Raw genomic sequence first — 24,862 nt, 5'->3', positions numbered from 1 at the left:
ATGTACAATAAAAAAATCACCAGACAGTATTTGGTGTCACAAACAGATATTTACACGTAGTCAGTTGAAACAACACAACTCAATGTAAGTTAAGATATGTTACATATCAACTAGTTTAGTTAAAAATTAAAGAATATTCATGCATGGTGATTTGATACTTTGATAACGGGATTGTCTGATATAAAATATTTTTCTAATAAGAAATGTTCTTTTCTCTGTTCGTTACCACTACTCTGTGTTGTTATCCTACTTAAAAACGTGTAAAACGGTGTATTTATTCTTACTGTTTTTCATATTTTGTAATTTTCTCCACTTTTTCTATTTGTAAATGAAATTGTCTGGGATTTGGATTCATTTTTAATGCAAAATTTATGTTACCTTTCATGTTAACTCGATTGGAGGAAAAATCTCCCGTTGATAATTAGCAAAACTAGCTGTTGTTTGGTGATAGACTTTTTCTCAAAGTCGTCTGCAATCAACTCGATATTTTGTTCCGAATTTTCTCGTATTCTGAGTATTTTTTTTACTTGAAACGAAAAATAATTTAATCATTCAATCTATTTGTCGCTGTAATCTATGTGGTGCCTCAACTTAAGGGATGAATGCAAAATGGCTGTTTATCGTGTGTGCAAAATGCATACTTGTTCACCATGTTACTTGTTAGGTGTTGATCTTAATCGATGAAACTAAATCCAGCATGATAAAAAATAAAAATAAAAATTTTTGCCAAAATATCAAACTTAACAACCTCACCTATGGAAGTGTTCTCGTTGATGGTGTCTAATAATCAAAGCCGAATGCGGAGATTTTCATTGTTTTCTCCGCTTTCGGTCCGATATTACTATTCCGACGAAGATATTGTTTTTAAAGGGAAAACGGTACTATTTATTCTGCCATAGGCGACAATGTTAACATTTTCTAAATTTACCACTTTTTAAGATAAAAACCTGGATAAAACAGTTATATGTTGTGTTAGTACTTTACTATTCTGTTTTAAAAATTAAAGCCAAATAGTATCATGACCAACTTCCAACGGAGCTTGTTTATGTTATCCATGCCCACCGTCATTTCGCACCAAATTTATGAAATTTTGCAAGTCTTTTCGAATAATTCTCTAGAAAATATTTCAATAGGTTTTAAAATTTATATTGTAAATATACACACTGCAGTTATTCATAGATAAATAAAAAATATATTGTACCCTTACATCCAATCACAGCGCTCCCAATTTGACTTCCTTCACCTGCCTTGGGTACACAAAAGGCCAACCTAATGCTGGGAAAATTTAATACTACCATTTTCCCTATAAGAGAGTTTTATCGTATACCTTAAACACTTATATCTACTATCTATAGTCTAGTATGAAGGCATAAATGTATAAAAATATACATAAGAAGACACTCGAAGGGGATTTTAGTTTATATATATTTTGTAATCATTAGAGAAACAGGTGTCGGTTTCACCAAAAAACGTATGGTTAAGATTGATCCTAAGTTGTAAACAAATCAGTATACTAAAGCCAAATCTTAGTCGTAAGTTTTTTTTTTAAACCGACTTCAGATTTTCACATAGTTTCACGTGGATTATCGGATATATCAAATCTCGATGGTTAAATTATGACGCTCGGGCGTTAGAATTGATAATTTAACTATCTCGATAGGATGTATTCGATTATCCACTGGTATCACTGTAAGAATCTTTATGTATAAAGTTTTTTTCAGTATATGTTACATTTTAAAAGTATTTATTTATAAGTATATGTTGCATGTTTATATCTTTCAGTATATTTTACAGATATACATTAATATTTTTCTGTATATTCTACAAATGAAAATATGAAAACAACACTTTAAAACTTGACGAGTTCGAAACGCTTCTTATATATATTATCATTTAACAAATTTTATAGAAAAGCTCAAATAACAAATGGGGACTCGTAGAAAAAGAAAATATCAATGCTCTTTCAAATAACTAACTTGTCACGATGGCCTCGTACTCTACGTTGATTGTTTATCAATGTCATGATCCGGTACACTTTTGCAAACATGCCAACAATGCAAAATTCCTGGAAAATTTACTTTGCAATAGTTAATTCATTTATTTTTCAATGCACAATAGGAAATTTCCAAAGCGTTTTTTGTTCTTTTGAAATTTTAAATACCTGTTCATCCTACCTAAACTAAATATAATGGAACACATTACGCGACCATTGTGCTTCTGTGTTATCAGACAGAAAAATCAATACATGTTGTAACACTTCTGAGTAACACTTATATTTATTATAAGTAAAAGATCGGTATTGATTAACTTTATGTAGACTGGCTGTGATAATCGTTGTATATTTGATGAGGTACGAGTAGATGTAAAGCTGGTAATACCAATCCTGTCTGATTGTAGAAAGGAAAAACGTTTATTTGCCGTGAAGAACTATATAACGAAATGTATTTTTATTGCAATTTTTTTCGCATAACAGTCAGTTTTCCTGTTTAATCAGATAAAACATTAAAATGTTAAATACTGCGGCATATGTCTGTCCAAAGCAATGAGTTTGTTATCAAGCGTATCTCGTTGGTTGTTGTCTGTCGTAATTGTTATTCTTTATGTTTAATTTAAGTATTAAAATGAAGATATCAAGGGACCATAGCAAATCCTAAATAAAAAAGGGCTCATAACGACCAAAAACAACTACGATGAAAAGAAACAATACACTAAAACTAGAAGGTTGCATATGTATAAATCAGGTTAATATTTTACTCAAAAGAGGTCTTTTCCCTTCTGAAGGTCAATCTTGAAAAGCATTTATTACGAATGCTTTTTATAACGTGTTGGTTTTTTTTAACGTTTTACAGTATTATGTCGACACCTTTGCTGGTGGACTATCAATCCCTCAGCGATCTCTAGTATAACACACCATTAATACAATATCGTATAGACATTTCTATATGAAAACAATAAAGTTACCATACAAGTATAGTATAGCATTTATTAATGGATTTTAACGAATGTGTAAGACATGTTCTTAGTCTAAACTACTTTCAGCGAATTAAATCATCTTCGGGGTATCTAGTTTACAAATGAAACCGGGTGGAAATAATAGCACTTGGTTGTTAACATTGTAAGGATGTTTTTATTGAAGGTCTTAGGTCTTCAACAAAATAACAGTACTCTCATATAAAGACCCTAAAAAACACAATTTTAAAATACTATAAATACTAGTACAAAGAAAGATAACTCTGACATTTTCTGAACAATAACATTTTAAGGTTCATGTGAACCCTTTGGCTAAAATGGCCGTATTTTCACATTAAAATTTTCTCTGAGTGCAGACAAACCAGTACATCTGGAACAGTTTTAAGGCAAAGCATGCTCTAGATAAATTAATTTCAAATATGTTTTATGTTTAAAAAAATATATATAAACTTAACAGGACTTTGCAGTGCACTTTTTTCATTCCACCAGAAGGTACCAAAATGAACAAAGTTGGGAAACAACTTCCCCGCAGTTAATAATTGAAGTGAGCTGTATTAATTGACATGGACAATAGCCTGACAACAATTGGTGATTTAAACTGTGTACTTGAGTGGACCATATCAAGCGAAACTCAACTGTTAATTTCTTTAAATATAAGCAATGCAATTTCCAATAGGGACCATTTTGCAGCAAAATATGTACCACTTCTACTATGAATATTCGACAAAAATTATATTCTTAAATTGAAAGCTCATATGTACCACTGTTTTTTTCAAAGGTCAAAATAAGGGCTGTGTGGCGTATTTTTGTACGTTAACAAATCAAAATATATATGACTAGTATATGTATCCCTAAAACAATATAACATGGATATTTGATTTTTTATCAGTTTGTTCACACAACGTTATCAATATAAAGGAATGTTTTGCGACTATCATATACGTGAAAAGTTTTGTTAGCTATAAAACTAGGAGTTTCAACTTTGAATTTTCTCGAAATTCGGTATTTTTGTTATTTTACTTTTTACTAGAAAATTATTTACTGGAGTGTTATGTTGGAACTATTTGTTTTCGTTAATCAGATATGATTAAATAAAAAAAAAAAATTATTCAGTTAAATAAGTATGCTCATACAATAAGTAGGAAGTGCGATCTTTTTTATTTATAATATGGTCCTTTGCCCTTTGAAATTTTATTGGGAGGAACATACGTTTGAGAATGTCAATCGTTCTGACATCTTATACAATTGTCTCCTAAATGAATGCGGAAATTAATCATAAAAACGAGGACAGTGATGGACGATTATTCCATATTCTTATTTTTACTTATTTCATAATTCTAATCTATTGGTTATGTTACCAATTTATATCACATGTATTATGTAATATATTTTTTCAGGACATTTATTTATTTATCAGTATATGTTGCATGTTTATGTCACAGATATACATTAATATATTTCTGTATAATCTGCAAATCAATAAATGAAAACTACACTTTATAACTTTTATGCGTCCGAAACGCTTCGTAGATAGTAACTAATTTAACAAAAGAAAAGTTTGATTAACAAATGGGAACTCATAGAAAGTAAAAAAATAAATATCATGGTTCTTTCAAATCATTTACTTGTCACGAGGTCTTCGTGTCATGATCCGGTACACTTTTGCAAATATGCCAACATGCACAATTATTCCTGGAAATTTTATTTTGCAATAGTTAATTCCTTTAATTTTCAATGCACAATAGAAACTTTTCAAAGCGTTTTTTGTTCTTTTGAAAGTTTGAATTCCTGTTCATCCTACCAAAACTAAATATAATGGAACACATGACGCGACCATTGTGCTTCTGTGTTATCAGGCAGGTATTGCCCTTAAATGGATTGTTTTACCCGATTTTGGGTTTTGAACAAAAGCTAAAGAATATAGAGGAAACCTAGACAGATTAAATTATTACTAATACTGAATTCACAAAACTGAGATTTTTTTCATGGAGTCTTTTTTTCAATTCCTTTTTGAAGAATGTACTTTGTTGAATATGCACATAGACAAAGGTTCGCGACACCGGATGATTTGAGCATCTAGTTTAAAGTTAAACAATAATGCAAAGGCAATCGTTATATCTTAGAATTCTATTATACTTTGTTGAACGTTCCAACCCACATTCTTTTCATATTTCTTTTAAATAAGATATATTGAAGTAGTGCATATAAATAGAATATTGGTAGTGTATATAAATATAATCAAGGTGATCAGTGCATATACGTAAACTTAAAAAGGAGTGTTGATTTGTGAAGTACAAATATAGTATTTTATCATCTATAAAGTCATCTTAATTATGGTTGATAGTTGTCTCATTCACATATTCTTAATTTATATTGTATGGTATGAGAACGTTAAAGATTACCTGGAAATGAATCAATAGACATTTCCCTAATAATCACTATGCTGTGTAGTATGTATCCAATGGTAGTAAAACAAAAGTAAAAAAATACGCAAATACGATCAAAAACACACTCTTTATGTACAAATTTGTGAGGAAAAACTGAAAATTATGGTAACATAACTTAAGCAGAACGTAGAGACATGGATACTTGAAAGCAAATTGAAACTTGTTTTTTTCTTTCATTTTTTTACATAAATAAGCCATTAGTTTTCTCGTTTGAATTGTTTTACATTGTCTTATCGGGGCCTATTATAGCTGACTATGCGGTATGGGGTTTGCTCATTGTTGAAGGTCGTACGGTGACCTATAGTTGTTAATGTCTGTGTCATTTTGGGTCTTTTGTGGATAGTTGTCTCATTGGCAATCATACCACATCTTCTTTTTTATATTAACCCTATGATTATATCATAATAGTTTATTTGAGGTCGTTTTTGACAGATATAAATGCTCAAACATTGTTTACAAAAACTCAAATAAACTTTTAATACGATTTCTTAAAATTTGACCAATTAGACACAACATTGGATACCACTTTGTTGTATCTAAATTTCTAATGTCAAAACGAAGTACGTTACTATAGTATATTTATAACAGATGTCAATTGCAGCTTACACTGACTATTTTGTATAAACATATAAATTTCCATAATGGCAAAGTGATTTGAATGGGATCACCCAATGACGCTTTATATAATGAAATATGTCTAAGGATCGACAATTATATGATACCTGAACCCCCTGAAAGGGATTAAATGGAGTAATAAAATATGGCAATTTCGATTTCTTCCATCCATCAGTATAAACTCGAGTTCGAGAAAAAAAAATTCCTGATTTTTTTTTATGCATTTTGCGTAGCTCACGCTCTAATTCTACCTACCTACCTACCTAGTCCTTATTATGCCCGGAAACACATAGGGCAAGGACTAGATCTTTCCACTCATCTCTATTCTTTTCTTTCTTTTCTATTTCACCCCAGCTGATTCCATGTCCTTTCATTTCAGCTTCAACTCTTCTTCCCCAAGCTGTTTTGGGACGTCATTTCTTTCTTTTCCCCTAAGGTGTCCATCTCAGGGCTACTCTGGTCAAGTCCTCTGCTGGTCTTCTAAGAACATGGCCAATCCATCTCCATCTTTTCTGTTTCAATAAAGTCTCTATGTTGTTGGTTCCTGTTGTATCATGGAGGTCTATGTTGGTGATCTTACGCGGCCAGAATATCCCGAAGATCTTTCAAGGCAACCGTTGTGAAAACTGAAGAGCTTTTTGATGTCTTTTTCTGTCATTCTCAAGCATCCCGCCTGCTAGTACACAACTGTTATATAGTCTAATTTTGGTGTTCTTACTGATGTTGCTTGTCTTCCAGATGTGTCTTAGTTTTGAAAATGCACTTCTTGCTTTTCCTATTCTGGCTCTGATGTCTTTGTCTGCTCCTCCTTTAGATGTTACTTTGCTGCCCAAGTAGGTGAAAGATGAAGTGCAATCTAGGGGTGTCCCATTTAAATCTATTGCAGGAGGCTCTGAGGTGTTAAGAGGCATGACTTCTGATTTCTTGATGTCGATATTCAATCCAATCATACTTGCATTCTTTTATAACTTAGTGGTTTTGTTTTGCATGTGTGTTTCTAGATGCGACAATAAGGCCAGATCATCTGCATAGTCCAGATTTTCTAGGTAGGTAAAAAGAGTCCATCTAATGCCTGTGTTGTTACTGTTACTGATGATGGAATTCATTACCCAATCGATAACTATTATGAATAGAAGGGAAGACTTAACATAGCCATGTCTAACTCCTGATTTTAATAGAAAACTGATGTCTGATGAAGTTCCCACAGTGCATCGGAATTCTGTATAGAACATTTTGATAAGTTGTACTATTTTTGCTGGTTTTCCATAGCATCGTAAGATCTTCCATAATCTTTCTCTGTGTATGCTGTCAAAGGCTTTTGAAAGTCTATAAAGTTAATTATCAGTTGTCTCTGCCATTCTGTGCACTGTTCGATGATGTTTCGTAGCACAAATATGTGATCACAACAACTCTTTCCTTTTCTAAAGCCTGCCTGTTCTTTTCTGACTTTGTTGTCAATTGCTGTTTTAATTCTGTCTATTAGTATTTTGGTGAAAATTTTACTTGGGATTGGTAATACGGTGATTCCTCTCCAGTTATTGCAGTTTGTGAGATCGCCATTCTTGGCCAGTCTTATCAGATGTTACCTTTTGACCAGTTTTTGGGTATCTTGATATTTTGCCAAATCTTTTTGAATAATGTGCGAAGCATGTTTGCTGTTAGTTAAGGCTGAATTTGATTTAAATACTTCTGTTGATAGCTTATCGTTTCTTGGGGCTTTATTGTTTTTAAGACTCGTTACTGCTCTGATAGTCTCTGATCTTGATGGAATTTCTATATTTACTTCAAGGTCATGTTCTGCTATGGGTATGTTTGCTGTTGTTTCTCGTTCTGGCCTATTTAATACTTCTTTGAAATGTTCATTCCATCTATTCTCTTGTTCTCTTTCAGATGTTATTACTAGTAGATTACCCTGTTTGTATTTTACTGGCATGTTGGTGTTTCTTTTTTTTACCACAAAGTTTCTTTGTAATTGGATAAAGGTCGCCCGTTCTTTGCTCTGACGCAGCCTTTGCAGCCTCTGGAGCCAATCCTTCGATGAAATATTTGTTTATCTTTTCTTGTGGTTTTCTTTACTTTCTTATTACAGTTGGAGTGTTGACCCATTCATTAATCTTTTGGTCTATCAGAGTGAGTATTGCAGATCCTTTTCTTTAGCTCTTTCCTGTTGTCAATCAGCGTCCATGTCTCTTGTTTGATCCATTGTTTGTGCTTTTGGCGTTTGAAAACCAAGAGTTTTTCACTGGTCTAGTTTCTAGTGGCTTGTTTGTATTTCTTCGGCCAAAGCTTTGTTTGTAAATTCTAAAGTGTGATCAATTTAATGTATGACCATTTCGTTTAAATTTATTATTGTTTTCCCTTTTAAAAAGAAGGGAGGTAGTGGACGACCATACCATAACCATATATGGACGTAAAATATTAAATATTAAAGAAGGACGAAAGACACCAAAGGGACAGTCAAACTCATAAATCGAAAATAAACTGACTACGCCATGGCTAAAAATGAAAAAGACAAACAGACAAACAATGGTACACATGACACAACATAAAAAACTAAAGAATAAGCAACACGAACCCCACCAAAAACTAGGGTTGATCGCAGGTGCTCCGAAAGGGTAAGCAGATCCTGCTCCACATGTGGCACCAGTCGTGTTGCTTATGTGATAACAAATCCGGTAAATAATCTTATTCGGTAGGTCACATTCATGAAAGGGAAGGGGATTGTAGTTACGACGTAAGGAAAAAATCCGACATCATTTGTGAAACGGTTATTTCATGACGGTCAACCAACTCGTGATGGCGTCCGTAAAATTTAAGAAGGGATGATTTCAATTTCCGATTTGGAACTCTTGGTTTAATAGCTTCCTTGTGAGCACTTTCCATCATAACTGGGTCTGCTTAAGTCCTGATGCATATACTACAAGAAATCAATAATGAATGTTAAATACTTTACATCATAATACAGTTAAGTATTTATTCAACTCTTTAGTGGGTTGTGAAAATAATTTTTCAATTCTTAATCAACTGATGATCCCTGTTCGCTCCAAATAAAACAAAAATGAATGTAAAAAGAAATTGTCAACATTGAAATCATATTTTCACGTACATTTTGAAAGTAATGATCAACTTTCTTAATTATTAATTTAATATTGCAATTATTTTAATAATGCTTGATTCACAGTTCACAGATTCGAACTTTAATACAAAAGAGAGGGAAAGAGCAGTTCAGAACTTTTTGGTGTTGTGGATATATTTTAAATGCTTAATCAGAACAATAATGCATCTAATGTACACGAATAACTTTAATTTATCAATATGTTAACGGAAAAACCGAAGACACGATATCAGTCAGTCATACTTGAACGCATTTTCAAATATGCGTTTCAAGTACACAATAAACTTCGCTTTTCAAGTTCGACCATAAGTTTTCACATTAACAGCTTTTCAATTTAGACGCATTGACCATATATTTAAGCGATATACAAATGCTTATTTTAGAAGCATAACTCTAAAGTAGAAAAACAAATCTGAGTGCTGGCAAGTAGATCTGTTTTGATACGTTGAAAACAAGTGATTACAATGTACATTTACTACTGCATTTTACCAGTATTTTTACTTTCTACATTTCAGACAAATTGTGGTGAAATTTTATTGGCTGTAAACCCATACAAAACATTGCCAATATTTGATAATGAAGTGAGTATTATACAATAGTTTAAAAAAAACGAAATAAAAAAAATCTTTTTGATTTTTAAAACTGCATTAATAATATATAAAGACAAAGCTATTATAATTTCCTCTACTAAAGACTCACCAGAGACGCTCGCATAGAAATGTTAAAAAGGCCAAATAAAGTACGAAGTAGAAGAGCATTGATTACCAAATATTCCTTAAATTTTTGACAAATACAGCTAAGGTAATATAATCCTGAGGTAGAATAGCGGTTGTATTTCAAAAATTCAACGTTTTGTCAACAGTTTTTTTTATAATTATGACCATACTAATTATTAGTGATACCATTGGAATAGTGTGGTAGAATATATTTATGTCTCATCCTTATTTACCATACAACTCAAACAGTTACATCACATCTCTGTGCCCAACAAATAAGACCTGGTCGGTTCAAGTTAAATTTATTGCGTAAGGTATAAAATGCTTCATTTATTTGTTTAAGAACCATGAACAATACGACTGGAAAAGATTTGAAGCAAACATGCCACCGCATATTTTCAATGTTGCGGCTCGTGCATACCAAAGAATACAGGAAGCAAAAACTAATCAAGTCATTCTTGTCAGTGGAGAATCCGGAGCCGGTAAAACAGAAAGTACAAAACTCATGGTTAAGCACTTGGTTTACATGAGCCCAAATGGAAACGACGACTTGCACAACAAAATTGTACAGGTAACATGTTTATAATAATGATTCTTTTAAAAAATGTGGTAATTACCTATAGAAAATATGCTGTATTTGAAAATGTTTTACGATGTAATTGTAAGATATATGCGTGTTAATATTTTCGTTTATATGTGTATGCCTGTGTGTATGTGTATGTTTTGAGGAGTTGGTGTAGATTTAACATCATAATAGAAGAGTGTGTGCACCAGGAGTTCAACACAATGGAATCAGAAGCTTGCCCCCTCTCCATGGATGCAGCTTATCGTGTCCGTTTTCTTAAAAATCCAATCATAAATAAAAACAACAGTTGTATACCGCGGTTCGAAAGTCATAAATCGATTGAGAGAAAACAAATCCGGGGTACGAACTAAAACCGACAGAAACACATTAAGTGAAGGAAAAAATAACGGGAACAACAGACACACTGAAGTGCGACACAAACAAATGTCAACATACATAAAAACGGACTTAACAACATAAACAACCGAAAGGAATCGTTTGAATTTAAAAAGGATAAGAACAACGTCAAAGTAAGCGTTTCTTCCTCGAAACAAATCACCAACCATTTGAGAAGACAGTAAAATGTTAAAATTTGGAATAGAGCAAAATCGGTAGAATTACAAATAAATCGAATATTCTTGAATCAAAATATCTAAGACCGCGAAAAAATGTCGCTTGTGACTTCAACAAATTCATTAACGCTTTATAATTTGATGTGTTTAGAAATACCCAATATTAATACGATAACCTAAAATTGTTATCTTGTAAATCTAAGTAGGATTGGACAAGATCTTGAAAATTGTTTTTGGTACGAAATAAACGCATGACAATTGACCCTGCCTCTTTCGATTAAGTAGTTTCCCAACTACTTTTCTCTATCTGCAATTACGGAATTCTCATTAACACATGTGCTATAACGGTGACTTACTGTACTATAAATCTAATATTCGATCTCTGATGGTACATTGGAAAATATATTTGTTTCATTAATTAAAGATATTTTAACACGTTTAAAATCTAGATATGCATTATCAGTTTGTATTGTTTATAAATTGTATCACCTAGTCACGGCGAAAAAGAATTTAATTATACACGAACCTTTGATTTGTTAACGACATCTGCTTGTGTAAATATTCGAATAAGAGCTGGACACGAATTAGTTTTTGTTTTTACCCTTATACGGCGTAATTCAAACAATCATTAAATGGTTATATGCGATGGATGGTACATTAGTAGTTTATATATGCTTCTTATTGTTGTTTTCTAGTCCTAGATGCATGCATGGCGACAAACCCTCAGTTATTATTTTTTTGAATTGGTGTCTTCACCGTGCATGTCTGATATACTATAAATGTAAATACGCTAGGTTTTGACACTTTTGTCGTGTCTCAATATATTGTATAAATTTTGTTTCAGGTTAATCCACTTCTGGAAGCCTTTGGAAATGCACAGACAATAATCAATGATAACTCCAGTCGATTTGCTAAATTTTTAGAACTCAGCTTTGACGAGAGCGGACAGGTTATCGGAGGTATTTGATATTTTATTTTAATAATAGAATAGTTGACTGCACCAACAGTTTTAAAAGGAATTATAATTGTTCAAACTATCGAAAGTAATTGAATTTGCTCAGCCTCTAGGTGTGTCGCTTTTAATATGAAGCACACAGCACCTTTTTAATCTCAACATCTGCTACAGGAAGAGAGAAATCCATTAAAAAGCGACTAAACCAAACGTTAGACTTCTCATACAAACGGAACGAATGGGAACAAATTGTCATATATAACAATTTGCAATCCATAATTGTGAAAACTGATTTACCAAATTCAATCCCTTAATGATATAAAAAGATAATACAAAAGTCGTATCTATAAACATAGAATGAATAAAATTAAAGGAACGTAAAATTAGAATCTGCTAAAAATAAAAGGATGCATAAAATACAAAATAAAAGGCTTCAAGAAATATAGAAATATTTAAATACAGAACTAGATAATAAAAATTCATTGGGTAGCCCCTAAATGTCCCTGCCACAGAAGAAAAAGTTGGGGGGGGGGGGGGGGTGTTAAATTTTTTTTTTTGTCTTTTGATTAGGGACTTTCCGTTTTGAATTTTCCTCGGAGTTAATGTGATTTTACTTTAAACAAGTAACGTACTTAAACATTAATCAATCATGATGACAAATAGCACAAACAAAATCAGTTAGTCCAAAGAATTAAAGAAATGAAGGTGCAATAATAAGTTGATGAATACAAAAGGAAGTCTTTAATAACTTTTTAAATTATCCCTTGTAAGTAGTTTTGACAACCCTATTCGTCTTACATTCTAAGATTATTCGAAACGCGACCATACTGAAAGTGTTATAAAACTCATACCAAATAAGATGTATCCTTTCGAATGATACACGCATATATCAGTACAATGAATTATATGCAGCAGGTAACACAACCATTAATAAAATTTAGAAAAAAGTTTATTTCATATCTTGAGTTTCAGCACATTGCCATTTTACGAAACTTTGTTTAACATTCTTTATTCAGTTGCATAAAGGAACAATAACATTGCCAACTTTATAACACATCTTTTTTAGCTGCAATTCGTGACTACATGTTAGAAAAGGCAAGAGTTGTTACTTGCAATGAAGGTGAAAGAAATTTTCATATTTTCTATTACCTGTTTGCTGGAGCCAGTAAACAACAACTGAGCGACCTTAATTTGTCGGAAAGCAAAAATTATAGGTATGTATAATTATAGATCTAGTATAACAAAAAAATAGAAAAAAATACGAATCAAGTAGATTTGTTGGTTATGAAGACATACTCTCTCAATCAAAATATTTGAAAACTGGAGCTTGCATGTCAGTAAATGCTAGTAGCGCCTTGTTAGTTGGTGTATCATTGTCTTTTTGCTAACTTACTTTAAAATTTATAGCCTTCTCTGACATCGGACTCGGACTTATTCTTAACCGAGCCTTACTGATTTTTTTTTATTGCTGAGTGTTTGTTTATTACACATTAATAAGGGGTAGGGTTGAGCTTTCACAAAACATGTCCAACCTGCCGCATTTTTTCGCCCGTTTGAAGTCAGAAGTCTTTGACCATTGTTAGTCTTGTTTTTTTTTCTTCATATACAGTATTTTCATATATTTTTAAATTTCGTGTGTCGTCAATCATTTTCATTGAATACGTTCACATTTTGTCTCTTTGACAAGTTCACCATTACCATTCTCATTAAACTAATTATACTTTGATTGATTTAGGAACATTAAAATACGACATGATATACGATGGTCTGTTTTGTAGGTTTTTTTAAAATTTTAATTTTTTAACAAGTACAGAGAAATAGATTGTTTTTCAACTTGAAACAAGTTAACAGATGTATAGATACTTTTCGGCATAAGTCACATCGTGAATTTTATCAGACGCGGCTCAGTTATGTTAGAGTATTCTGCATATATATTAACAACTTTGTTTACGGAAGGGGAATGGCGGACAATGAATAAGAGGAATAAAACTGATATGATTTTGATATCCTTGTTTTTGGTAGAAGTTGCAGTTTAAATTTTATTCTTTTAAAAGTAAAGGATCAGAATAAAGAAAATTATATTTTTTTTCAGGATCATGAAGGGTGGACGTCTCAAATTGTTGGAAGAAAAACCGAAATACAGAGAAAAATACACACAACAGATGGATGCCTTGAAAAGGATAGGCTTCGATGATGATGTTTGTAGTGATAAAATGTTCTTCATTTTGAATGACAAATTTCATTTAATTGTTAACTTTGCTATTACTTTCGTAATTTTGATTGGTCAGATCTATTGTGTTCCTAATTTTTAGGAAATATACCTTATCACAGTTGACCAAGTGATTGCGACAAACACCATTCATTAAGGTTTCATTTCTGTGTTTATAGACAATGCACTTTCAAATAGGAATTCCTTTTGCGGCTTAAGCTGTGCCACTATGACGTTTCGTTTAAAATCATATCCCAGAATGGAAAGCTTACATGCACTACTATTATATTCAAAGATCAATACATAAGACTTGGGCGTTATTTATATGCTCGAAACTAACCCTACCTGAACATTGGGCCAAATTCAGGATTTTTCAGGGATGTATAAGTACGCAGTCACGTTCAATTATTTAACCTTAGCAAAAAAATATTATTTTTCTAATCATTATCAAACTGCTATCTATGTTGGATGTTCGAATACGCAGCCATACTTTTAATTACTCTACCATTGTCAAATTTGAAATATAATACCAGCTTAAATCGGTCAATGCTATTCATTGAGAATGTATTTCTGCTTTTTGGTCCGGTTGATGTCTCTTTGAGACATTTCCCATTTTCATTCTCTATTATTTAATATATTTTCAGGACATGAACATTTTACACTGCATGTTAGGAGCGATTATTCATTTGACTGAAGTGAAGTTCAAGGAGGCGGACAAAGTAAATGAGCCTCTAGAAATAGTGAACATTGATCAGGTTGATCTAGGTACTCACATTATTACAAAATTTCTATTAAATTTTTTTTTTATCATTTTTATTTAACAAAAAAGCCCTAAGGCTTTCTTCTTAATGTTTGTGAGTAACACAATACGTCTTTCCACAAACATATACAATTAAACGATTGCAGATATACGATTCAACATACAACACGGAACACTTTAAAATGAGTATATCAACGTCAGTTTTTAATGATAATAATATATGTAAACCGAAATAGATATAGAAGTTTTCTTTATAGTTCGCCTTTCTTTATTATTATTATGAATTAAAAGAAACAACAATAAAAGTTTTCACACAATATGCAGAGGAGATACTCAAACGTAAATTCAAAGAACAAAGTGGCAATGCAATGGGAAAAAAACCAAAAAAATAAGTAATAGTATACAAAATGCAATATAGAATACAATGTACTTAGGATTAGAACACGAACCCCATAAAAACCTGTGTTGATTCTAGGTGCTCCGGAAGGGTGAATCAGCCATGAGTGGTTCCTTTTATGTTGGTTGTTTAATTATAAACCTGTTGATAAGTCTTATTCGGTTAATCATATTCTTAGGAAAGATAACGAGGCTACGACAATTGGGACATATTTATCGTTATCTTTAAAAGAAATATTCCGTAACCATCAACCAACTTGAGAGTGCGTACCAACAAGCAATAACTTCAACTTATTTAGAACCCTTTGCTTAATAGCTTCTTTGTAAGCAACAATTCTCTGAAAAATAAATCATGATTGGAAAATCAATTTTTGGAATATAATATCAACTGAGAGATAAAGATATGCTAGATTTTTGGTTCATAGAAATGGAAAAACAACAATTGGGAAAATGAAATTTCCCGGTTCATCGTTAAGTTATGTTCTCAACCGACCCTCATAGTCAATTTCGAGATTTTAGTCAAGATATGAAATAAACTCAGTTGTATTTTGTTTCCCTTATTTCAATTGCAAGGCTATAGATGCGTTGTGCATAGTCACCAAACTTTGAATTATATTGTTAGAGGTCATCATCTGTAAAACGGAACGTGAAATTAATGAATAATACTAGTTTCTTTTTGTTCTAACAAGCTTATCAGAAGTCAGCTTCATCTAATCAAAATAATAGGTCGGCAAGAAAAAATATCAAGTATCATTTGAATCACTCTTAATTAACTGAAGTTTAATAGTTAAAGCAACAAAGGGAGATGATAGATTTGCCGGCAAAATAACAAAAAACTAAAGACATGACATACAACACTACCGATTAAGTAACTTGGACAGTCGCATTACCTTTTAGTGAGGTTAAAATATTTTTTTCTTAAAATGGACCCTCTCTATGTTGAACAGGAGCTGTTTTCGCTTCAGGAGCACCTGAGATCACCCCAGTTCTGGTGGGGTTCGTGTTGCCATGTCTTTAATTTTATATGTTGTATCTAGTGTGCTATTAATGTGTTTGTCTGTTTGTTCTTTTCTCTTTTAGCCATGGCCGTTTATTTTTAATCTATGAGTTTGATTGTCCCTCTGGTGTCTATTGCCCATATTTTTCTGGATTAACTGAAGTTTAATAGTTAAAGCAACAAAGGGAGATGATAGATTTGCCGGCAAAATAACAAAAAACTAAAGACATGACATACAACACTACCGATTAAGTAACTTGGACAGTCGCATTACCTTTTAGTGAGGTTAAAATATTTTTTTCTTAAAATGGACCCTCTCTATGTTGAACAGGAGCTGTTTTCGCTTCAGGAGCACCTGAGATCACCCCAGTTCTGGTGGGGTTCGTGTTGCCATGTCTTTAATTTTATATGTTGTATCTAGTGTGCTATAAATGTGTTTGTCTGTTTGTTCTTTTCTCTTTTAGCCATGGCCGTTTATTTTTAATCTATGAGTTTGATTGTCCCTCTGGTGTCTATTGCCCATATTTTTCTGGATTAACTGAAGTTTAATAGTTAAAGCAACAAAGGGAGATGATAGATTTGCCGGCAAAATAACAAAAAAACTAAAGACATGACATACAACACTACCGATTAAGTAACTTGGACAGTCGCATTACCTTTTAGTGAGGTTAAAATATTTTTTTCTTAAAATGGACCCTCTCTATGTTGAACAGGAGCTGTTTTCGCTTCAGGAGCACCTGAGATCACCCCAGTTCTGGTGGGGTTCGTGTTGCCATGTCTTTAATTTTATATGTTGTATCTAGTGTGCTATTAATGTGTTTGTCTGTTTGTTCTTTTCTCTTTTAGCCATGGCCGTTTATTTTTAATCTATGAGTTTGATTGTCCCTCTGGTGTCTATTGCCCATATTTTTCTGGAGTTGAGTTACAATATTTCAGGATAATCTATAGTCATATTAATCGGTTTCTTGAAGTTCATATATTTTGTAAAAAAATTAAAAGAAAAACTAACGAAATGTTCCCACATTATAAGGGATTCAGGAATCTAATCTTATATTTATTGTATTTTGATAGCTGCACAACTCCTGAATGTAAAACCATTAGAACTTTGTTTAGCACTTATCAAGACCAAGACAGAATATGGAGGTTTGTTATACAAATTTAATTTAATATAAAACTCGTCAACGACTTTATGCTTATAATCTTATAAACCGGACGAGCTTTTCGGATACATAAATCTCACCAATGCAGCTCAAATCAAAGCAGCAGAAAAGTCCTAATCAAATAGAGATTAGAGAGAAATTATCTAAGGAATGACTGTAATATTTTTTTCTGTCTATGAAGAAATGTGGTGCACACTGAACAACTCGCGTAGCGTGTTATTTTAAATTGTGCACCACATTTTTTATATTATTATGAATAGGCATAAAACAATATTACAACCATTTCTTATAATGTAATTCTTAATTCCATTTTAAACCGGAGTAAATAATGAAAAATCGTTGATGACGTCACGATCACATGACAAAATTATGTCTATGAGCTGATAAACAAAACATCGTCAGCCAATCAGAAGACACGTTACATCCAAAATTCAATTATTAACTGTTAATACTAGCAATTGATTTTCAATACATGATGTTTGGGATCAAATTGTCGCGTTCATGTTTCATTATCCAATACTTCCTATTCACACAGACATAAAACTTGTTTTAGAACTGTCGTTAAATTTCATATTGCCGTAGAATATCAACTATGATTTCGTTGAAATTGAAACTTTTGCATCAAGGCAATACACAATGAGGTTTATATCAAAAATGTTTTCCTAGCTTTCTAAAACATTCTAGTTTACTATGTAGTAGGTTAAATCTACACTATGATGTCAGTTCTATATATATTATTATGGAAGGTATGAAACATGGCATCCATATAACTAAATACACATGTTTTGTGCAAAGATCACAGAGTAGTCTGCTGTTACCGTTGATAAGGAATTTATTTAGTAAATTTTAAGTTTGCATATGCATATGAATGTAATTATACAGGTTTTGATAATAATATTTGATTTAGCTATATGATTTTTTTTCCTGACACGTGCTGCTTCTTAATATTGATTAATTCGTGTTTTGTTTAATTTTGTAGGTAAAGGAGGTAAGCCTTTGTTTCAAGTATAGTTCTCATTAGATAAGTATTATTTGAAAAGAATTTATGAAAATAATGGCATACTTTCCCTCTGACTATCAACTCTGTAAGCACTTAACGCTTTCTTACGATTTAAGTTAAAATCTAAACTTTTAGATCCTCTATCTTAGGTTTTCTGTGTAATGTATTGTGCATAATTTTGGACTGTTCGTTTTACTTCTAATAACGAAGTTCTGATTGATCCTCAATATTTCCTGCTAAAATAATGTTTTTGCAAGTGAAAGGAAAAGTGTGAACCTCCTTATTAATAAATCAATTATATAACCAAGCGTTTCGAAGGTAATACACTTTACTAGTGCTTGCACTTGATGACTGAGTTGTTTTAAAAACACTGGAAAAATACAAAATGTTGAAGATAAATACAAGAGCTAATAAAGCAAGAAATACCATATGTTGGAACATACTATTACTTAAACGAGTTAAACTGTACTGGCGTTTTTTATCTTATTCTAACATATTGAAAATGCTATAAGTTCGAATTGGAATAATTCCTCAAGTAGATTCACAGAACAGACTGTGATGGGACATCGAATATTGTTTCCAAAAACTAAATACTATTGATTTGATATAAAGTAAATGAGAATTAATTCTATTTTAATTAAATCTAATTTAAATCACGCTATTTGAAATCTTATTTGTTATGCTTATTGATTCATTGCTTTGTTCAGGTGAGCCGATTTACTATTTAAAAAATTTAGAACAAGCCCGAGATAGCTGTGATGCTTTAGCAAAAGCTATCTATGAGCGGATGTTTGGATGGGTGATTAGGAGAATTAATGAGGCCTTGAACCCCACTAATCAAAGGTATGAGACATTGAGTTATTATTTTCTTTTTTTTCGTCACCTATGAAGGTTCTGTAGCCATTAAGTTCTTTTTGTAACGATTTTATGAATATGATAAAAAAAAAAAACAGAAATGAGCTTAGATTGAGTTAATTTTGTAGTTCCCTAAGGACAAAGTATACAGGGAATAAAATTGAGAAAGGAAATGGGGAATGGGTCAAAGTGACAACAACTCGACCATAGAGCAGACAACAGCCGAAGGCCACCAATGGGTCTTCAATATAGCGAGAAACTCCCGCAATCGTAGGTGTCCTTAAGCTGGCGCCTTGAAAAATATGTATACTAGTACAGTGATAATGGATGTCATACTAAACTCCAAATTGTACACAAGAAACTAAAATTAAAAATAATACAAGACTAAGAAAGGCCAGAGACTGCTGACTTTGGACAGGCGCACAATTGAGGAAAGACTGCATACCAATTTTAGTGACCGTTTGAATCAGATAGAGAAACTAAAAAAGGTTCCGTCAAAATAAACACACAATATAAGTCCCATTTCATGTACAATTATTATACTTTGCACAAAATATTTACTTTTCTAACCTATGAATGTGTGTTTCTAAAGCCTCGGTCACACCTTACCGGATAGCACGAACGGACGTCTAACGAATGAAAATAAAAGTTGGGAGTCCGTTGATGTACTGACCGAATAAAACGGACGTATTTAACGAATGTATAACGGACACACACCGGATATGCAACATACGAGAAACGAAAGCGTTCCGGACAGAACGGATGTCGAACGTACATCCAACGAACGAGTACCGCATAAAACGGACGCCTAACGGAAGTGTACCGGATAAAACGGATGAACAAAATATATGGAAAAATTAAAGGCGACATTAATAATTATGTAAATCGCATGAATATTCAAAATGTTACGTTTTACCGGTTTTGGTATGTTCTTTAAAATGTCGCCAAAGGGCAGTGTCTAGCATGAATAAGAGCTGCTTGGTTGTGAAGACGTGCCTGTACTCTAAGATCGATTATGAATAATAAGAATTCACGAACCTTAAGAAATCTTACATACCTATTAATGGCATTTCTGACGCGAAATTTTCAATTGACATTTATCCGTTTCAGATCCGTTCATCGTCCGTTTTATCCGTTACACGTCCGGTAGAAGTCCGTTTCTCATTCGTTCAACACCCGTTTTATCCGTTAAACGTCTGGTAGAAGTCCGTTGGTGAATTTATCTCAAGACCACCAACGGATGTATAACGGACACGTAACGGATACAAAACGGAAACGTAACGGGCGAGTACCGTACAAAATGGACGTCTAACTGACGTTCAACGGACAATCTATCCGTTGGACGTCCGTTCAAAGTTTTGAACATGCTCAAAATTTTCCACCTGACAGAACGGACGTCGACGGATAAAACGTACGCTTAACGGATATGCAACGGATATGGACGGACGTCTAACGGATAAGAACGGACGTCTAACGGACATGAACGGATTGAAAAAAAGTTATCCGTTAGGCGTCCGTTCGAGCTATCCGGTTAAGTGTGACCGAGGCTTAAAACGAATTATTAGAAGTATAAAAGGATTACTTAAACATTGTTTCCATAGAAAGAAAGGTTTAGGCAGATACAAATATCGCATGGACAGAAGGAACAATCATTGTATGCCCAATCAATCAAAAATTGTCTTAGCTAATTATATATATATAACAACCGTCTGAAACTCTTATCTTAGTCATATTTAGTCTTTTCTCTTATCAATCAACGATAGCGTTTGGTTGAGAACTAATCTTAACTACAGAGGCTTTTAATTATATTTTCCCAATGTAAAAATTCCTAGTCGAGTAAAAAGAATATGCCCTACATTCTTCATTACTTGTTGCTACTTACATATGAAGAGAAGTATTGTACAATGGGTTCTTAATGGTAAAGAACCGATCGCCAGTTTCATAACCTTGATTGGGTAGATGTTTATGTTAACTGTTCATTTATTCTACCTGCACGTGACAATGATGTTATTTTCCTGTTTTGATTTATGTTTTCGTTAGTTTTGAATATTTTAAAAGTTTTTGCAAGAATTTGATGTTGAGTTTAAACATTATAAAAATGTACAGCTCCTACGTATATTATCAAATGATGGAATTGGGAAACACTGGAGAAGTTTTTTTTGTTGTAGGTTTCAATGAAATTTTGTGAGATTCACAATAAAAAAGAATAACCCAATACTCTGCGCTGTTTATTCGTTTCCGGAGCTGTTAATTATTTTCAAAGTAGCATTTATCACATTAGGGGTCGCTTCATATAATTTTATACATTGTTATCAAGTTGATAATTGTAACGTTTTCAAATAATGGAAGGTTTTTATTTTGTATAGGCAAAAATAATGATTTATGTAAACAGTCCGCCAAAAGTTAAGCACCACCTATTTTTATTGCATCGAAAAAAAAAATCATTTAAAAAATCAGTTATTCGTCGAAAAAGAACAACATTCATGTAGCAATTTTGCTTACATATACCATAAACAACCATGAACTTAAGTTTGGTCACTCATGTAGGTTCTATACATTTACATTTTGCGTTTATAGAAATAGTGTAAATCACACAAATCACAAACGCAATTTAAGTTTCACTGTGATTATTTTTTATAACAATTAATCACCCAATATCATTAAGATTCTCTACAAATAATCTTGGTAACATTTTAATGTTGTGTTTCTGTTGTGTCGTTTTTCTCCTCTTATATTTGATGCGTTTTCCTCACTTTTAGTTTGTAACCCGGTTTTGTTTTTTTCTCAATCGATTTATGAGTGGTATACTACTGTTGCCTTTATTTGGTATGTTCGTTAAATTAAATGTCAATATGATGTGTAACCACCTCTCTTCCGGGACAGTTCCACAACACGGCGTCTCATACTATGAACAAGCCTTCGTAATTTTACTTGAGTAAATCAATTTCATTCATCAACAATTGCCACTCTTAAATCGCCACAATTTGCAGTGGTGGATATCTGTGATGGAGATTTCTGCCAATGACATCCAAGACATGTTAGATAGGGTTTATGTCTGGAGACATTGAAGGCCAAAAATTAGTGTCAATGGCTTCTTGTTCCATTTACTCGGTTACAATCCTCGCCCCGTAAGGTCTATGGTTGACGTCCATGAACCAGGGTCTTGACGCAAGTAAGTGATTGTCAAAATAAGTGACTACACTGTTTGTAGACGAAACGCGCGTCTGGCGTAAATATAAAATGTAAATCCTCTTATCTATGATGAGTACAACCACTGGGTCTATGCCACTGCTGGTGGAGTTTTAATTTCCCGAGTGTATCACCAGTCCAGTAGACAACACTTCTGTGTTGACTTGAGTTATCATTGATATGTTTATAATTATGAATTAACTGTTAACAAAACTTTGAATTTTTGAAATACTAAGGTTTCTACCTCAGCAATAGATTACCTAAGCTGTATTTGGCAAAAACTTTTAGGAATTGTTGGTCTTCAATACTCTTTAACTTCGTACTTAATTTGGCTTTGTTTTACATTTTTAATTCGAGTGTCACTGATGAGTCTTTTGAAGACGAAACGCGCGTCTAGCGTAAATATAAAATTTCAATCCTGGTATCTATGATGAGTCAATTTCTAAGCACAAAATCCTTGTATGTCTGTCCGTTCATGTTACCCTGCAAAATATGCATACTCTGATAACAACGGTATGAGAAGCAACCCCATACTGTAACACCATCAGACCGAATGCAGTCGTTGGGCAAATGTTGTTTTGGGCATAGGTAGTTTTATTTTCTGCCGTCTACTGGTCATAACAGAAACCGATTCTCATCTGACCAATTAATTTTTTGCCAGCTTCTCATGTCGATGGTCATTTACACATTGAAACCTGGTTATATGGTGCTTGGTAGTTAGGATAGGTCTCTTGACAACACTACGTGCTCTGTAGTACTGCAACCAGAGTTCATTTTTTAAAACTTTAATGGTCCGGAAGAACACACACCTAAATTATATATCGATGGAAAGAGGACAACGTGTACAATAAAAAAAGTTGGGTCGTAAAAATCCAGAGTGGTCACAATTTTGTGAAATTGAGGTCAAAGGTCAGACCTAAAAATATCAATATTTCAAACACAAGAACAAAAAGGAGAAATATTCTGATATTTATTCAATAGAATGCTACAAAAACGATTCAATCATAAGCATATGCTATAAACGATGTTAAAACGACAAATTTGACTAATTATATGAAGAGCTGCCATTACAAAATGGCGTTGATTTGGAACCTTCTGATTTTTTTCCATTTAAGACATAGCAAAAGAAGAAGTGGCCTTGACCTTTTCACATCCACAAACTTTCATATTGTGTATAGTATTTCACTATAGTATATTACAGAATTATTTTCTAAAGTATAAAACACCAGTTTATCAAATTATTTCAATATTTTTTCTATCTTTGAAAAAAACTAAATTCAAGCGCTGAAACAGTGTTTTTAATTTTGCATCTTAAAGGTTGTGTATTTTGTGAAAATTAGTATCTAGTTATAGATAAATACATATTGTGCATTTGCAAAGTCTGGACAGAGCAGTAGTAACACAAAATATACTATAGTCACCCGAGGCGAATGCGAGGTTTAAAAAAAAATTGAGTGTAAAACAAAGTCAGTTTGGTGCATGAACATTTTTTTAGTAGGATAATCCTGGTAAAAAAGTTAACTCATTGATTTTTTAAGGGAAGGATAAAAAATTATACAATGCAATGCCAATTTTCTAATGTTGTAATTCAAATTCAGTCATGATCCTTATATAACTTTTAAAAGCGACACACAATAGCTCATGCAAGTATTCATAAAATAGGGACATGAATCAATCTCTTAGTCATCATATGCGGATTAAGTACGCGCATTAGCATTACAAGACACTTCCCTTTTTTATAAGAACAAGTTCGGCGCAGGACAGAGTTTGTTCAAAGCAAACACAGTTTTTTTTAGTACAAATGCTATCTGGAGCGTAAATACCGTCATGATTTGGTAAAACTCGTCAGATATAGTCTTCCCTTTGCATAGGAAACACAAAAGAAATGTGAGTACAAAGTTTCGATCAATGTTCGTGACCCATATTCCCATATGCATGATGTATCTGCACTGCCAGTCGCAAATGTAAAGGGGCGAATGTTGCTACAGAAACGATTGATTTTGTAAATACATTTACGAATTTTTGTTATCTTTAGGGACAATATACGGTTCAGAAGCGCCTTTGTGTTATTTTTCATCGATTAACTATCAACTGAACTTTTGAGCCTAGGTTCTGTGTTGAAGACCGGACCGTGACCTATAATGGTTTACTTTTATAAATTGTGACTTGGATGGTGTGTTGTATCATTGGCACTCATACCACATCTTCCTATATCTATTAACAAGCTATGCGGGTACATTTCCATAGAAATACCAAAACGAGGACATAGCTCATAAGACCACTGGTGACAGGATGAAGTAATTGTTCTTCTTTTAATGTATCCTTGATATTTTCAGACACACCT

The 24,862-nt window shown here is 32.7% G+C and overlaps 1 protein-coding gene across 1 annotated transcript in view; it reads left to right on the top strand.

Annotated features, from left to right (window-relative positions):
• Nucleotides 1–24,862, top strand: part of LOC143062549 (chitin synthase chs-2-like) — an 87,746-nt gene that overhangs the window by 1,253 nt on the left and 61,631 nt on the right. The window contains exons 2-10 of the mRNA XM_076234213.1: nucleotides 9,663–9,728; nucleotides 10,207–10,434; nucleotides 11,845–11,959; nucleotides 13,019–13,166; nucleotides 14,045–14,150; nucleotides 14,806–14,926; nucleotides 17,386–17,463; nucleotides 18,454–18,462; nucleotides 19,182–19,317. Coding sequence (XP_076090328.1) covers nucleotides 9,663–9,728; nucleotides 10,207–10,434; nucleotides 11,845–11,959; nucleotides 13,019–13,166; nucleotides 14,045–14,150; nucleotides 14,806–14,926; nucleotides 17,386–17,463; nucleotides 18,454–18,462; nucleotides 19,182–19,317 — 1,007 coding nt within the window. The remainder of the gene's footprint in view (nucleotides 1–9,662; nucleotides 9,729–10,206; nucleotides 10,435–11,844; nucleotides 11,960–13,018; nucleotides 13,167–14,044; nucleotides 14,151–14,805; nucleotides 14,927–17,385; nucleotides 17,464–18,453; nucleotides 18,463–19,181; nucleotides 19,318–24,862) is intronic.

The sequence above is a fragment of the Mytilus galloprovincialis genome, chromosome 2, assembly GCF_965363235.1.
Source record: "Mytilus galloprovincialis chromosome 2, xbMytGall1.hap1.1, whole genome shotgun sequence".
Taxonomy (NCBI): domain Eukaryota; kingdom Metazoa; phylum Mollusca; class Bivalvia; order Mytilida; family Mytilidae; genus Mytilus; species Mytilus galloprovincialis.
Note: the sequence above shows the minus strand (reverse complement) of the source record. Positions and strands in the feature narration are given on the sequence as shown.